The sequence below is a fragment of the Calidris pugnax genome, unplaced genomic scaffold (genome assembly GCF_001431845.1).
Source record: "Calidris pugnax isolate Ruff unplaced genomic scaffold, ASM143184v1 scaffold47, whole genome shotgun sequence".
Lineage (NCBI taxonomy): Eukaryota > Metazoa > Chordata > Aves > Charadriiformes > Scolopacidae > Calidris > Calidris pugnax.
Window position 1 is genome coordinate 950,130 of NW_015090809.1, and position 17,048 is coordinate 967,177.

At 40.0% G+C, this 17,048-nt stretch overlaps 1 protein-coding gene across 1 annotated transcript; it reads left to right on the forward strand.

The window, feature by feature from the left end:
* Positions 1–103: 103 nt before the first annotated feature.
* On the forward strand, positions 104–15,911 carry RIBC2 (RIB43A domain with coiled-coils 2). Its single transcript, XM_014938405.1, has 7 exons — positions 104–223; positions 4,124–4,205; positions 6,092–6,436; positions 7,105–7,223; positions 11,524–11,751; positions 14,518–14,684; positions 15,674–15,911. Exons 1-7 carry the CDS (start codon positions 104–106, stop codon positions 15,753–15,755), a joined length of 1,143 nt encoding a protein of 380 aa, XP_014793891.1. The 3' UTR covers positions 15,756–15,911.
* The last annotated feature ends 1,137 nt before the right edge of the window (positions 15,912–17,048 follow it).

Below are 17,048 nucleotides of genomic sequence, written 5' to 3' on the forward strand. Positions count from 1 at the left end.
CTCCCGCTGCCATAGCGACTCGCTGTGTTTGCGGGCGGGCGGCCGGGCCGGACCCGCTCGCTCTTCTCTGCCGGGCGGCCGGTCGGTCACGCTTTTCGGCACCATGAGCAGGCTGAGGCTGCAGCGGGAGATGCAGCAGGAGGCGGCCGCCCTGGAGCGGAGGCGGCAGCGGGAGCTGCAACGGCAGAGCCGCATCTTCAACGCGCGAGTCCGGACCATCGGGGTGAGGGCGCGGCCCAAGCCCCCGGAGCGGGAAGGGATGGCGCTGTCGTTTCCCGTCCCCCGCTCCTATGCGGGCTCCTGAGGAGACCGGTTTAAAGAAAGGGGGGCACCTGTGGCAGGACGGGGGGAGGGCGGGAGGCAGCGCCCCAACGGCTGCGGGGAGCGCGCGCCCCCTCAGTGCCCCTTCAGCGCCGGGTGAGGGCGGGAAACGGGGAGAAAACGCCCTTTTAGAGGGCTGAGGCGCTTTCATAAAGTGGTGCTGGCAGAAACGAGTTGAGATTCTCCAGGTATAGTCAACAGGTATTTTTGGCACCTATCGCTGGAGAGAGTGTGTGTGTGTGTGAGAGAGAGAGAGTGTGAGGGGGACTTGTGTTTTGCTGCTGTAGGGTTCAAAGGCAAGATTTCATTTTTCCTTAATAGGACAAAAAGATCAAGCCCCGTGTTTCAATATCGGCGTAGGAGCTAACTTCACACAGCATATATGTAGTGCGGCCAGCAGGACTAGGGAAGTGGTCGCCTCCCTGGACTAGGCACTGGTGAGGCCACACCTTGAGTACTGTCCTCCCTGTACTAGGCACTGGTGAGGCCACACCTGGAGTACTGTGTCCAGTTTGGGGCCCCTCACTGTAGGAGGGACTTTGAGGCGCTGGAGCGGGTCCAAAGAAGGACAATGAAGCTGGTGAGGGGTCTAGAGAACAAGTCTCATAAGGAGCACCTGAAGGAACTGGGGTTGTTTGGAGAAAAGGAGGCTGAGGGGAGACCTTATGGCCCTCTACAGCTACCTGAAAGGAGGGTGTAGCCAGGTGGGGGTCAGTCTGTTCTCCCAAGTCACAGGCGATAGGACAAGAGGAAATGGCCTCAAGTTGTGCCAGGGGAGGCTTAGGTTTGATATAAGGAAAAATTTCTTTGCTTAAGGGGCTATCAAGCATTGGAACAGGCTGCCCAGGGAAGCGGTTGAGTTAGCATCCCTGGAGGTGTTTAAAAGATGTGTTGATGCCTTTAGTGGTGGACTAGGCAGTGTTAGGTTAACGGTTGGATTTATCTTAAAGGTCTTTTCCGACCAAAATGATTCTGTGATGATGTGTTTTGCTTTTACCCCTTTTGGGGTAAGCCAGAAGCCTTGCAGAGTCAGCTCACGCAGTAGGGTGTAAACAAATCAGTGTTTTTTACCTTTCTGTTGTTCCCTCGTCTGATTGATTCTCACTAGAAGCTAGAATCAGTGCTGTGAGACATTTATTGCTGAAAGGGATCCTCTAGTTGGTTCCTAGTTTGCATCAGGCAAAATATGACAGATCTGTCAGGCTCTGTTTACATATGTGGAATTAATTGATGGGTCTGATTTTTCTTGACAATGTAAAATAGAAATTCTGAACTAATGAAAATTGATATATCTCTATGTACTTGATTGAGCAATACTGAACTACACCATCTGAAGGTCTTTCTCAAATACTTCAGCAGAACTATCAGACGGGTTTTGATAGGCCCATTTACATGAGACAGACATCTTAAATGAAGGAGAGCTTATTGGAGGAATTTTGTAAATATTTTGATTAACATCATTCAATGTACCTTATTCCTTGGCTGAACAGACAGATCCGTCAGGCCATGTTTATATATGTGGAATTAACTGATGTGGCTGATTTTTCCTGACAACGTAAAATAGAAATTCTGAACTAATGAAAATCGATATATCTCTATGTACTGAGCAATACTGAACTACACCATCTGAAGGTTGATATATCTCTATGTACTTGATTGAGCAATACTGAACTACACCATCTGAAGGTCTTTCTCAAATACTTCAGCAGAACTATCAGACGGGTTTTGATAGGCCCATTTACATGAGACAAACATCTTAAATGAAGGAGAGCTTATTGGAGGAATTCTGTAAATATTTTGATTAACATCATTCAATGTACCTTATTCCTTGGCTGAACAATGACTGCTGCCAGAAGTGGCTACTCTTGTGCTTTGAAATTAGGCCAAGTCCAAAGCATGAAGAGTCAACAAATTTACACAGAGATACACTATGTCAGCATTTCCGATGTGTTTTTAGATTCTTTGCTTTCTCTCTTTCACCAGTTTAGCTGAGCAGCTGTCTGTAACAAAATTTTAAAAAATCAAGGTGATATTTGACGTAGGCCACAAATCCTTAAGCAGGGATTGACTAGTTTAAAAACATGGAGATAATATACTGACTGGAAAGCAGAATGGCAACTGAAATTTTAATTTTTCGCCTTGATTATTACTAGTTCTATTATTAGACTTATGTATCTGTTTCCTCATCTGAGTAACGGAAAAGTAAGATACTGCTCTCTTCACTTACAGATTTAAGAGTTTATCCTCAGTAAATCAGTAGTTTCCCAAGAGTTCAGATGAGTAGTCCAAATGAAAAATTACTTCCTATGTATATGTGAACTATTACACATAAATACAAGGAGATTAGAAATCAGCTGCTTCAAACTGTTTATAGTAGGGGATTTGTTATTTTAATGCTCAGAAGTTAAACCTGTAGCTTTATGGGACTAGGAATAGTTATTTTAGGGTTCTATTCTTACCAAGTGAAAGCTGTTCAAAAGGGGGAGAGCTGATAGCATAACTTGAATTTACAGACACAAGCCTCACGGTGACTCACCTGTACTGCTGCCAGAATTTACTAATGGAGTCATATTGAATTTCTCTTAACAGGGTTTCCTATAGTTACATTGAAAGGTTGGTTTCCCAAATGAGACCTCTAAATGAGTTAAGAGCTGATAGCATAACTGAATGTACAGACACAAGCCTCAGGGTGACTCACCTGTACTGCTGCCAGAATTTACTAATGGAGTCATATTGAATTTCTCTTAACAGGGTTTCCTATAGTTACATTGAAAGGTTGGTTTCCCAAATGAGACCTCTAAATGAGTTGATATGTATGCCTGTGACACCACTGTTTTGGGACAATGATACCCTGTAGAATTTTTTTGTGGTTTCTCTCTTGCTTACAGATGTACCTCTTTGCCTGATTGGTATAGTCAGTAGTCCTTTACAGCAGTAACAATGTGTGTTTTCAGCCATAATCTGTTTAGATCTTTCTATCTTGATCTAAATATTTTTTAGGCAAAGACTATCAATATAGTTTAGCAGATTCTTGAAGAATTGTCATTGGTTTTTGATAAATCTTTTAAATACATTAAGTGACTTGGCCAGTAAAAGAAAAAAGAAGATCTTAAATTATTTTGCCACCTTCTCTCAACAAACATAGGACTTGATTCTTGTCTGAAATGTAGGTGGCTGCTCTCATGCCTTGCTCAGCTACCACTCTGCGGGGCTGTGACTATCATGTATCATTTCAGTCAGCTCATTGTAGACACTCAATATTGTGTTTTGGCAACCATGTGACTCTTATCCTCTGTCAGATTGGACTGGAAAACTTCTTTCTGTTCCCTGTTACTTCTTCAAGGTACTTTCAGTGAATAGTCTATTTTATTTTTTTTTTCAAATCTGAACTATCACAACTTCCTACGATCTTGACTGTCAAAATACTTACCTGCTATATAAATGAAAGCAGAAACCCAAGAAAAACTAAGTAAAAATGCCAGCTATAATGGGGAAAACATGTTCTGTGTAAAATGTTTATATTTATAGCTCTATATATCATGTAAATGCTGTGGCTTGTTCTGATTCAGTGGAAGAGTATACCTGTAATTATTAAAACGAAGGAAACAATTTTGCTGTTTCTGGATTTTCTTTTTATATTACTTACATGAAATAGAGATGTATATATATTCTGTTGGTAGTGGTTTTATATCTGTCTTGTACAACTGTGAATCAATGTAGCCTGACAATGCCTGTTTTTAATCAGTCAAACATGGTATCTCTTAAAGAGCTGCCTTTTTTTTTTTTTTTTTCATTTAAATAGATTGATAAAGATGCACTGGATGCCCAGGTCAAGGAGAGGAAAATTCAAGAAGCAGCTGAAAAAGCACGACATGAAGAACTTGGTATATTCATAGATACTCTGATATTACTGTGAAGAGTTAAATGTAATTTGTCATCTGTTTCCTGCTTTCTTTTTCCCTTCATGTATTTCAAACTGCCATATTTATTTCCAAATGGAGCCTATCTCCTTGAATCTTCCAATATATCTCTAGCTATATAAAACTATCAATTGAGAGAGATATATATATATAAAAGCACCATTACAGGCTTTTCTCTGGATTTGTACAAACAATACTATAATGTGTAGTCCTATTTATGTTTGTACATTTGCATTGGTACAGTATCTGTTTTCCTCAGTATCTGAAGATTCATATTGACATGATTAAACTGGTATACATTTCCTGATAGGCCAGAATTTTCAGTGTTTTCTTTTAATAAATGTTGACAAATAGCATTGTTTAGAGGCATGAAGATAAGGGAGAATTTACAAAAACTTAATTACTTAATGCTGTTCTTTTCAGAATAGTTGTTGCAAATTTCTTTGATTGCTTTCTTGTAGAGTAAGCCCGTATTCTGTCCAGTGATTCTTCAACAGAGTATATAGATTCTTTAGAATCCTTTATGGATTATTATTGCTTGAAGTATGAGTCATCTACAACAGGGCAGTAAGTAGAGCCGTTGCAGAGTCAGAACACGGAGCCACACAAATATTTCAGCTGTGTCCCCTGACCTCAAAACCCTTTGTGGCCCTCTGTGTTTGGAATGCTTTCCTGGGGTATCATGTGAAAAGATCCCACAGACTGAGCTCTCTGGGGGTTTCAAGAAGAGCTGGAATGGAGCTGCCAACTTCCATGCTGGGCTTCTACGGCTGCTTGTGGTTTTCCTGGCAGGATACCTGTCAGACTGGGACTCCTAGGAAACTGCCAGAAGCAACGTGTAGTCTGGCAGCAGAGGAATTGATCTTTTCTTGTGAATTATATTTAAATGGCTAGAATGGCTAGTTCTGGGTGTTCGGTGGGTTTTTTTATTGTTGTTGTTGATTGTTTATTTCTCCTTAAAACTAAATCAATTGCAGCATTTTGATTAAATGGGCAATAACTATTAAGCTCTGAACAAACTGTTAGTCATAGTCAATTCTTTCAGTGGTATGGTTAGAAAAATTATTGGAACTATGCAGCAGCTATCTGTATTCCTTTCATTGGGAGTCCAAATTTTTTTTTCTACATAAGCAACTTAATGTATTTCAGTTGTAACTGTAAACTAAAAGTAAATGGGAAGAATTAGTATAAGGTACGTTTCATATGTTACTGCAAGTTTTAATCAAATGAAACCTCATAGTTCTGATTAGTATACAGTACATTTCATATGTTACTGCAAAGTTTTAATCAAATGAAACCTCATAGTTCTAAAAATTTTTATTGTTGTCTTTGTTTCACATCCATGTATCTCATTGTAACATTAATAAAATAATTGATTCCTAAAAAACTGAAAATATTTTAGAAGGAAATATTATTATTAGAGTGTTTGCTGGGCTGGTACTCATAGGTAAAATACTCTTTCCTAGGGTATAAAAGCTTGAAGACTTATATTTCTAAAAATTTTTATTGTTGTCTTTGTTTCACATCCATGTATCTCATTGTAACATTAATAAAATAATTGATTCCTAAAAAACTGAAAATATTTTAGAATTAATATTACTATTAGAGTGTTTGCTGGGCTGGTACTCATAGGTAAAATACTCTTTCCTAGGGTATAAAAGTTTTAATATTACTATTAGAGTGTTTGCTGGGCTGGTACTCATAGGTAAAATACTCTTTCCTAGGGTATAAAAGCTTGAAGACTTATATTTATTCATCTTCAAAATTTTGTTTTCCATCTTACATATGCACTTCCACAACACACGTGCACTTCTAAGAATTGCATTTTCATTGTGTTCATTTTTCTGTAGCTAATGAAATGAAGCAAAATGACAAGATAATGTGTATGTTAGAAGAACGACAGAAAAACCATATCAGAAACATAAATAAGGCTATCACTGAGTTTCAGAAGAATTTTCAGAAGCCAGAAACAAGACGTGAATTTGACCTGTCTGATCCTGAAGCCCTGAAGAAGGATAAACCTGCTCGACTTTCGGACGATGATCCTCGATGTACTGTGTCTGGCTTGCAGAAGTTTATGGGTGAAGACTTAAACCATGATCAGAGACTGAAATTTCAAAAGGAGCAGTTACGAGAGTGGTCTCTTCAACAACAGAGGGACTGGAAAAATGCATTAGCTGATCAAAAATTTGCAGGTAACAAAAGAAAAGATAATAAGGTTTTAATCTGCTTTTTTCTGAAATTCTGGCGTATCTGACAAAACTATGGTATAGCCTATTGTGTCTGTACAGCCTATACTGCTACGCTACTGACATAGCAGTGTTTTAGTATGTTCAGTAGTCAGCTTTCAGAAATACTGCAGCAGTTCTTACTTTACAAGCTCTAATCTATTCAATTTCTCACTTAAGAAATCCATATTTAATAATGTGATGATTTAATTTCTGTTTTACACCTCAAATGAAGTATCAGCATTCTGAAAAAACATCTTAATGTTTTGCGTTCTAGATGGTGCGTTTACTTCATTGGACCAAACTGTCCAATCTTTACTATTCTAGAGCAGACAAAATAATACTGATTTTTCTTCTGTAACTTGTCATGAAACACTTCTTCTGCATAACAGGCTTTAACATACTCTTTCATTTTAACATTAACTGTTAAGGTTGGTTACATAATAAACTGATTTCACGAGTCACCTGAGATTCCTAGATCAAAAGCTTTGGTGGTAGGATTTGGAAATAGTTATGTAATTCAGTCTACTGTATCTGTAGCTCCTCTCTTTCTCTCTGTCTGTCTTATAGTGGCTTACTCACATGGGACATCATGTCCATGAATATTGACTAAATTTCATTTTAATCTACTTCAGATGATCTTTATGACAAGAATAGGATTGCAATTGACCAAAAGACTATGGAGCAGCAACAAAAAGAAGAAGAAAACAAGCGTGCTGTTTGTGCAGCTGTTAAAGATTTCAATAGAACCCAGGTAAATTAATGTTGTTTTTTAAAAAAAGTGGAGACACAGAAGGAAAATAAGATGAGCGAAAGGACAATGAGTAATGAGGTTTCTTAGCAGCTAACTTTGAAGGTTGCTTCCATTACTGGAAGATAGAATTTATTGACTTTGTCCTCTGCAAGGATCTAGCTATCCTCTATCTGGTTACCCTCTGTCAAAATTCTCCCTCTTGGTTCTCAGCAACAACTCCCCGCTCTCTGAGGGACTTTTAGTCTGTCAACTGGGGTACAGCAAAAGCCTCCAACGCTCCCCTCTGGTTTTATATCAGCCACTGGATAATCTTAATTGTGTCTGCCTGCCTTTCTTTTTGCTTGGGGGGAAACGTTACTACCAGTAGCTTTTATGTCTTTATTGCTTACGTTAATTGCCCAGAACCACTGGTTTTGGCACTTTGGCTACTTCATTGGTGTTTGTGCACATGTCTCTTGGTTGTTTACCAAGCATGCTTTGGAACCTATTGAAACATGACATGAACCTTTATTTATCTGAGTACCATTATCTGTCATGCTCCAGTTCTTTATCTGGAGCATCACAGATTTTTTTCCCTTCCAGATTGTACTTACAGCTCAAAGGGCTACATGGACGATATTAGTTTGGTTAAACTATATTTGGTGTGAATTAGCTTAAATTTATTTAGGCACATCAAAATAAGCCACATTTAAATTATCTACATTAAGCATGGTATCTTTTGCTTCAAGTCTATAAGCATGCAAGTCTTTGTGTCCTGAAAGGCTCAAGCAACACTTATACACTTGGCATATAATCTTGTTTATACATAGCCCAAAGGAATTGAAAAGGCTTTTACTGCTTGAAGTCATGGCTACTGAGCAGCATTTTATGCAAATAGCAACAAAAGTACCCGAAGTGGCTGATGCAGTTGGAGTAGCAGTAGTATCCCAAATAACTGTTGTCATACCAATTGATTCCATGTAAAAAATCCTAATTTTGGGACAGGGTTTGGGGATGGGATGGGGTGGGAGGTTTGTGTTTGGTGTGGTTTTTAATGTTTGGGCATATACGTTCTACTTGCCTTGTGTACATATTAAATATGCTCTTTGTTTTTTCTAATGTAAGGTCATGATAATGGAGGCTGGGGCAACAGTCTCCTTGCTGTGTTGTGTAGATTGGAGTTACAGCTTGCAGCTCTTTTTCTTTCTTTCTAAGGTAGTTAATTAAGACCACAGTCCTGTTTTCAGCATTTCTTTAATTTGCTGATGGTTGAGAAAAGCTCCTTTTTTTTTTTTTTTAACCCTGAAATGATGTACTGGCACAGTTGCTGCTTTTCTTTATTAAACATGTCAGCTGGAGGTTTCAGGTTGCCAAGCCTTTGGGTGATGTTGTCTCTTAAGAGAAAGCTGTGTTATGGAGGGATTTGCTATACATCTTTTTCCCAAGAGAGGAAGTAGGGCATTCAGCCTAAGAATGAACTTCACAGAAGAGGTCTCTGTATCTGACCTCAGATGCATAAAAGAGACGTCTCTAGCGGTTTCAGCTTTCTGAAAGTAGCCAGTTTGAAGACCTTAACTGCTTGAGGGTGCAGTCTGACACTGTTTTGCTCTACCCACATCTGCTTTACCTCTCAGTGACTGCCAAAAGAAGAACTCCTTTTTCTTGTTCCCTAAAGTTCATTCATTTTTTTCTGCTGTTGCATCACAGAATCATAGAATGAGTTGGAAGGGACCTTTAGAGATCATCTAGCAGAATCATAGAATGAGTTGGAAGGGACTTTTAGAGATCATCAAGTTCCAACCCCCTTGCCCTGGGCAGGGACACCTCCCACCAGACCAGGTTGCTCCAAGCCCCATCCAGCCTGGCCTTGAACCCCTCCAGGGATGGGGCAGCCACAGCTTCTCTGGGCAACCTGTTCCAGTGTCTCACCACCCCCACAGTAACGAGCTGGTAATGATCATGAAGCTTCAGTATGTTAGATAACTTCTCAAATCCAAAAGAAAATGAACTCTGGTCTAGAATGAGTGACTGCTAGATCTGACGGGGATGAGTGAGTGCACAGTCTGAGGTGGCAGTAAATAAAGGGAGAAAGCAACCTCACCCTTTCTGAGGCAACCCGCAGTTATTGTAGTTTGGATAAAGTATAATATGAGGATTCATCTTCAGAGAGGAAGACATTTCCTAGAATTTGGCTTTGGATCAATCATTATCTCCATGGTCATCATCTGTAGTCCTTAAGGTTGCTAGTATCTTCAGGGAAAAAAATAATTACTGTAAAAAAATTTTTTTTTTTTTTTAAAAAAAAACAACCCAAACAAAAAAAACAACAAACACAAAAACCAGTAAGTCATGTACTCCTGGAGAAATGTTTTTTGGTCAACCTGCTAGTCAATTGGTAAAGAATCCCAACAGATGACTGAAAGTAGGGTGTCTTAGTTCATCACAGCCTGCCTTCGTTACAGGATTTGATGTTGCCGCCCTCCGTGACAGGGATTCAACTTCCTCCACTTACCAATGACATTAGCAATGACTTATTGCTAATGGTTAGTTTTGTTCTTCTGGAATTAATTAGCAGGACAATGAATTGATTATATGGTACCATATTTCCCAGTGGTGAAGGATCCTGTACTGTAAGCATTTTAAGTGTGTGTAGTGTCTAGAAAACTAATGCTTTTTAAAATAAATGCTCAGATTTTCTCTCGCTTAAGTATGTGTTCCCAACGTTGCTTTTGTCTTTGGTGTGAGAAGACTTTTACTACTAGTTTAAACTGTCAGTTATACCTTCTGAAATCATTTGCACAGAAGTAGCAAACATTTGGATTTGACAGCCAGGTAACAGAAATCAAGGCTGACCAGAATATATATTTTTTGCTTCTTTTGATGGGATTGTGATTCCGTAGCAGAATCTTACTGTTGCAGAAGGTTCCTCAGTAAGGATAATAACGCTTGGGAATGCCCAGTTTAGCAGTACAGTAGTAGGTATACTGATTGTGTTCTTTAAATCAGTTTCTTCTTATTATAAAATATTGATTATATAAATAGCACAGGACTTGAATCCTTTCCAAGGCACTTTGTAGTAATGGTAAGTAAATGAGAGGATGTGATTACAGAGGATGTCTTATTTAATGACCTCGTATTTATAGACTTGTTAGATTGAAGAAAATCAGCAAGAAAAGTACAGAGTTGTTTAACTTAACTTGCAAAGTGAGTATTCTCAAGCCAGTGATTTTTTGAACAGAGCATGAGACAATCTTGGACAAACTGGAGAGACAGGTATCCACTGATGTGTTGCACTAAAGATAAGTGTGTAAAGCTACACGTGCAAGGGCCAGGTCTGGCACCCTGTGTGCTTTGTGCCCTAGCGAGGAGGAGAGGACCTGTCTTCTGGCCAGATGGAACCTGGCACTGTTCATTGTTCCAGGTGGTTCAGTTTACACGTTACAGAAGAATGAGACAGGATTAGAACTGGATGATGCCTAGCATTATTGTTTTACTCCAAATTAGTTTCTGTCATCTAATTCTTCTTTGGAATGTAATAAAATAAAATCATCATCTTTGCTTTCAGGAGTTTTGCAAGAAGAAAATTTTCTCTGACGTTATTGTTTTACTCCAAATTAGTTTCTGTAATCTAATTCTTCTTTGGAATGTAATAACTTTTAAAATAAAATCATCATCTTTGCTTTCGGGAGTTTTGCAAGAAGAAAATTTTCTCTGAATAGGAGATCGTGACCTTCTAGGGGACATTAGGAACAATGATTCCCATAGGAAATGCAAATTATGATTTCTAATACTACAGATATATTCATATAATACAATTCAAGTTTGCATTTTGTCTAGGCAAAGGGAACAAATTCAAGGCTGCATCTCCAGACTTAACATAGGCATCTCCTGTCCGTTTGTTTGAGTGCTTAACTATGCTCTCCACAAAGATTTAATATGCAATATATACCAAGGCTAGTGATTCAAGGTTGTAAATTTTTTATCATAAATTTCTTCAATATTGTGCCTGGCCTCCAAATATCACTGGTATTTGCTTGTGGATAAATGTAAAATTATATTTTATTTAATTCTGGCTTTTCTTATAAAACAAAATTATTTTTTTCCAAACTACTTGCTGTATGTGAGATGACAACATTAAAGAACCATATACTATTAGGTTTTCTATCTTAGCCAATATGACTGTGATCGTAGTATTCATGTGTCATGCAAAACTGTGTGCAAGTTGGAAAGAAATCTCTTATGATGTGCTAAATTTTTTGCGTCCCTTAGTTAATATTTTATCTTGGAAAAACTATCAGTTCTTTCCTTTCACTGAATTTAGGCTGCTGAAGTAGCTGAGAAAAAGAAGTTAGAAAAGTATCAAAAGATGAAGGATGACATGGCTGAAATTTCCAGCCTTCTTCAAGGAGATTTCCTGTCCGAAAACCCCGACCAAGCTATCAGTTCCTTTGGTAGCCATCGTGTCATCCCAGATCGGTGGAAGGGAATGAGTCAGGATCAGCTGATGGCAATCCGTCACTCTCAACAGCAACAAGTTCTGGAGAAACTGGTATTTCAGCTTATATGCATATTCTGTATTCCTGGTTTTAATATCATTATAGACAAAGTTTGTAGAAGAAAATATGGTTTGCCCTGCATGTCCCATTAAGAGACTGTTTTCTATTAACCTGAATTTTACCCGAACTTGAATTAATCAAACTGAACACAGTGTCTGTGCGACATGGAAGCAGCTGGGAAGTGTCATGGAGCAGCAGGAGTGGTCCAGAGCCCTGGTGATTCTGCCACTTTGCTCTGCTCTGGTGAGACCTCACCTGGAGTATTGTGTGCAGGTCTGGAGCCCTCAATATAAGAAGGACATGGACCTGATGGAGCGGGTCCAGAGGAGGGCCACGGGGATGATCAGGGGGATGGAGCACCTCTGCTCCGAGGACAGGCTGAGGGAGCTGGGGTTGTTCAGCCTGGAGAAGAGGAGGCTCCGGGGAGACCTAATAGCAGCCTTCCAGTACCTGAAGGGAGCCTACAGGAAGGCTGGGGAGAGCCTGTTTAGAAAGGCCTGCAGTGACAGGACGAGGGGCAATGGCTTCAAGCTGGAGGGGAGCAGATTTAGACTGGAGATGAGGAGAGGGTTCTTCACTGTGAGGGTGGTGGAGCACTGGAACAGGTTGCCCAGGGAGGTGGTTGAGGCCCCATCCCTGGAGATATTCAAGGAGAGGCTCGACGAGGCCCTGGGCAACCTGGTCTAGTTGGGGGTGTCCCTGCTGACTGCGGGGAGGTTGGACTAGATGGCCTTTGGGGGTCCCTTCCAGCCTGGGTGATTCTATGATGCTATGATTCTATGAATTGGGCTGAGAGGAAGATTTGCTGTGGAGCCAAGGGGAAGGCCCAGCTGGGGAGCAAGGTCTTGCATTGCCCGAGAGCCAGGCTTCACGGTGCAGTTCAGGACTTGAGACTGCATGAGCTGTCCCTGCGAGGGATGAGCAGGAGTGGGCTTTTCCACAGGGGAAGAAAAACCGGGAGCTGAGGGTGAGAACAAGGCAGGCAGGAGTAGTTAAGACAAATAGAGCAGGTCCAGGGATTCTGCTCATGCGTATTTCATAGTCTTAAAGAGTTCATGAATACAGCGGAATTTCCTTTCTGCCATCCCACGCAACTATGAGCCGTGCTCTGGGATGAAACTGCAATAGAAAAACTACACGTTGATAATAATTGCTGCTCTGAGGGTGAATGGAAGCAGGCAGTCAAATGAAGAAATCTACCCTTCCGATGCAGTCGTGAGTGTACAGGCCAGGTATTGTGAACTGGGAAGCTACTTACCTCGGGGGTGTTGGTGGCCTGTGGGCTGAACATGAGCCAGCAGTGTGCCCAGGTGGCCAAGAAGGCCACCAGCATCCTGGCCTGGATCAGGAACAGTGTGGCGAGTAGGGCCCGAGAGGTGATTGTCCCCCTGTACTGGGCACTGGTGAGGCCCCACCTTGAGTACTGTGTCCAGTTTTGGGCCCCTCACCACAAGAAAGACATTGAGGTGCTGGAGCGGGTCCAGAGAAGGGCAACGGAGCTGGTGAGGGGTCTGGAGAACAAGTCTTATGAGGAGAGGCTGAGGGAGCTGGGGGTGTTCAGTCTGGAGAAGAGGAGGCTGAGGGGAGACCTTATAACTCTATAACTACCTGAAGGGGGGTGTAGAGAGGTGGGGGTCGGTCTCATCTCCCAAGTCTCAGGTGACAGGACAAGGGGAAATGGTGTCAAGTTGTGCCAGGGGAGGTTTAGATTGGATATTTGGAAAAATTTCTTCAGGGATGGGTTATCCAGCATTGGAATGGGCTGCCCAGGGAGGTGGTTGAGGCACCATCCCTGGAGGTGTTCAAAAGACGGGTTGATGTAGTGCTGGGAGGTCTGGTTTAGTGATGGTGATGCTTCTTGTTTGTTGTGCAGGTGTCTATTTTTGTCAGTTAGGTTGATGGTTGGACAAGATGATCATTAAGGTCCCTTCCAACCTAGAAGATTCTGTGATTCTGTGATTCAGTGCAGAGGCTGGATTCATGACAGCCAACAAATAGCTGCTCAGTTTTATTTTTTAATCCGTCCAATACTTTATGCTACATTATCCCTTACCTACCGCTGTTATTAAAAGCTGAAGATAGAATTGTCATTTTCCTGGCTCTCCTATGAACCTGAAGTGAACACATAAAGTAGTTAAGTTGGCAGAAAATGAGCCTCACCAAGAAAAGTTAGGTTTTTTCAGGCCTGGTTTCTTGAATCGGTTAAATGTGACATCAGACAAGAAGTGAGGAAGTGGTAATATAACAGGGCAGAGGGAAAAACAGTTTGGGTTTACTCATCAGGTGTTGGTGGCTCAATTACTACACTCAACTATTTTTTAAGTCATAATGATGACTACTAACTTCCAACCTCAACAAGTTCCAACTCCTGCTAACAAGAACTTTAAAAAAAAAAGAAAAGTTTTAAAAAATCTGTTTAGCTGCTCTGGGTTTTCAGAGAGCTAATATGGCAGAGAGAAATAGTAAGCTATTGATTTAACTTCTGCCAGGCAGCAGATAGTAATTTTCTTACCTTGTGCAGAGTTAGGAGCCTCTCGTGCCACCTGGAAGGGGATAGCTTTTTCAGCTGCAGGATCTTCCTTCTACCTAATGCACGGGCTCCTGCCTGGCTTGGAAGTGCTTATTTTTTCTCCCTGTTTCAAATGCTACCCCTAGTGTTCAGTAAAGGCAAGCAGTTGGTTAGGATGAATTTACCAGACTTTATACAGATCCTTTCATCCTTGAGCAAGGAGAAAATGAAGTATTTTTTGCTCCTGCAGAGACTAAAAGAGGAAGAAAGCCAAAGGGATGCTGAATGGGACAGGCAGAGAGTACAGGCTGCGAGAGCACAGTTGGTTTTAGAGCGGCATCAACAACGGCAGAACCGGGAACGGCGCCAAGCCTTAGATAGAGTAAATGCAGAGCTATCTCTGGAGCAGAAATTAAAGTAAGTGCCAAAAGAGTTTTCTTCTTTTCAATTAAAAATCTCTAACGCAATAGGTTGCTTCCAAAGAGCTTTTTTTACTTGTATTGTTTATTACTTTTTTTTTAATACACTTGTTGCAAGTTTATACTTTTTAAAAAAATCAACAATTCAGCTTACGTGTGTTTTTTCACTACTGTTTAATCAGTCTTCAAAGCGTAGGTTATGATTGTTAACTGGCTTACATATATGAATTAGTGGCTGAAATTCTTAAAAGTTTTCCACTGATAGCAGATAGCTTATATAGATAGCAAAATAGAGAATAAATATCATTAACTGTGCAGCAGATTATATTATCAGGCGTAAAACAGTATGTGTTTCTTTAATATACCTTAGTTTTCTGAAACAAAAAAAGATGGGTATCAGTAAAACTGCCAGTTTCCGATAACTCAGGGTTAAGTTAATGCCACAAGTGGAGCTTTTCCATGATGCATGACAAAACAAGATGATTCTTCAGCAAACCACCAGACACGTCTTGGACGACAGGTCTTGTGTCTGGTCTCATGGGAAAGGACAAAGATAACATATGAAGGGGGAAAAAAAAAATAACCAAACTAAGTGATTTGGTGTTCTATTCTTCCAGTCTCTCTTTTTTTTTTTCTTTTTTTTTTTTTTTCCCACCTTGCATACATACATACATACATATTGCAAAAGAGTTTCCAGTACCTGATGCTTTCCTATTATGAAAGCAAAAATTCAGAGTTTTGTTGATTTTAGTTTTTCACTATGACATTTTTGAAAGGTTATTTTAGGATGAAAAAAAAGTTTGCTATATTGAGACATGGCATACAGAAAAAAAATACCTAGTGAGATGAAACTCCATATCTAATAATTTTGAATTTCCTGAGCATTTATGAATGTTTATGCATTACATCTTCTTCAGGTTTCTTAGGTGACTTCTATATTATAACAGGAAAATGTTTACTAACTGCATTTTTTTAATTTATTTCTAGGAACAATTATCTCAAAGAAGAAGAATATTCGAATTTTCCAACAAGCCAGTATTACGCACAGTTTAATACAACCAGCCGATGACATTCTGGACAATCAGCCTGAAATATACAAGAAATATGTAGACATATTAAAATTTTTAATTGAGTAATCCCATCTGTTATTATTTTTATCTGTTCCCTACGCTGTTCAAAGAGTGCACTCAAAGTAAAGGATGGTCTTCTAGGCCATATCTGCTCTAAGAAGAGAAAAACATTGTAATAATTTTAAAACTTGATTGTTTTTCTAAAAAGTACTAGTTGATTGGAGTTGTTTGACTCCTGTGTCTCAGGCTTAACTGTAATATTTATATTATCCATGGCTTTAGAAATCATTTTCCGAGGTGATTTTAGCATCCAGGCATGAAACAGAAATGGAACGTGTGTTACTCTAAGTGGGGAAAAGTATTCATACGTACACCATCACTCATTAGAAATAATAATTTATTAGAAATAAAAAAAAATTCAGGGTAGTGTGACTCTAAAGAAGAGCGTAGGGAGAGTTTAGAGATGCGATGGAGGGAGGTGGGGGGAAAGGAGGCAGGCACCAAACAAAATCAAGGAGGAAAATGTCAGCTTGTGCAGGGTGATTCAGGGAAACTCTTTGCTTCCTGTCTTTATGATCAGCCAGTCAATGATATTTGAAAAATGGGCAAGTGAACCACATGGGAAGAAAATATGAAGAAGCAACGTAAGAAACTAAACGCACAAGAGAAATGGATGATGGAGATAACCAGGAAATGAAATCCAGAAGGGAAAGAGATGGCATACAGAGGACTGGAAAAAAGGTTAGAAGACTTCATGATCTAAAACAGAAGAATCTTCTTTCCTCTGAAAAGAGATGAGAGATTCAGCTAAATGTCCAAGACCTTTAAGATTGTGAACCCTTAATAAAAATGGAGAGGCCATTTATGAGAATAGATCTTGAAGTGAGTATGTGTTTCTTGCCAGAATCTGGGATGTGAACTTGCAGGAAAAGCATCCTCGTCGTACTGGCAGGGAGTCTGCTGGTGTTCTTTGTATCTGGGTAAGTGACAACTTTGAATTCTGGTGAAACAGGTTGAAGTTGATTACACCAAGCTAAGTAGGAAAGATGTTTAAAGAAACAGAGCTGAGGTAAACTCTGCTGAGTTATTCTCATCTTTGTGAAAATAATGAAGAATGCATGGTACTTGAGATTGAAACATCTCAAAATCCTTCTAATAGTATCTAAGAAGCATTCCTTGAAAGGGGACTGTTGAAACAGATCTGTTTGCATTCCTTGAAAGGGGACTCTTTTCAAATAGGTCTGTTTGCTCAGCTTTCCTCAAAGAAGGAAACGAGGAAAGAACGAGCTTCC

Bases quoted from the DNA above. Each gene is read 5' to 3' on its own strand.
- RIBC2 (XM_014938405.1), top strand. From the start codon at position 104: ATGAGCAGGCTGAGGCTGCAGCGGGAGATGCAGCAGGAGGCGGCCGCC. The intron at 4,206-6,091 runs GTATATTCATAG...ATTTTTCTGTAG, and splicing joins AGCACGACATGAAGAACTTG to CTAATGAAATGAAGCAAAAT. The intron at 7,224-11,523 runs GTAAATTAATGT...CACTGAATTTAG, and splicing joins AAGATTTCAATAGAACCCAG to GCTGCTGAAGTAGCTGAGAA.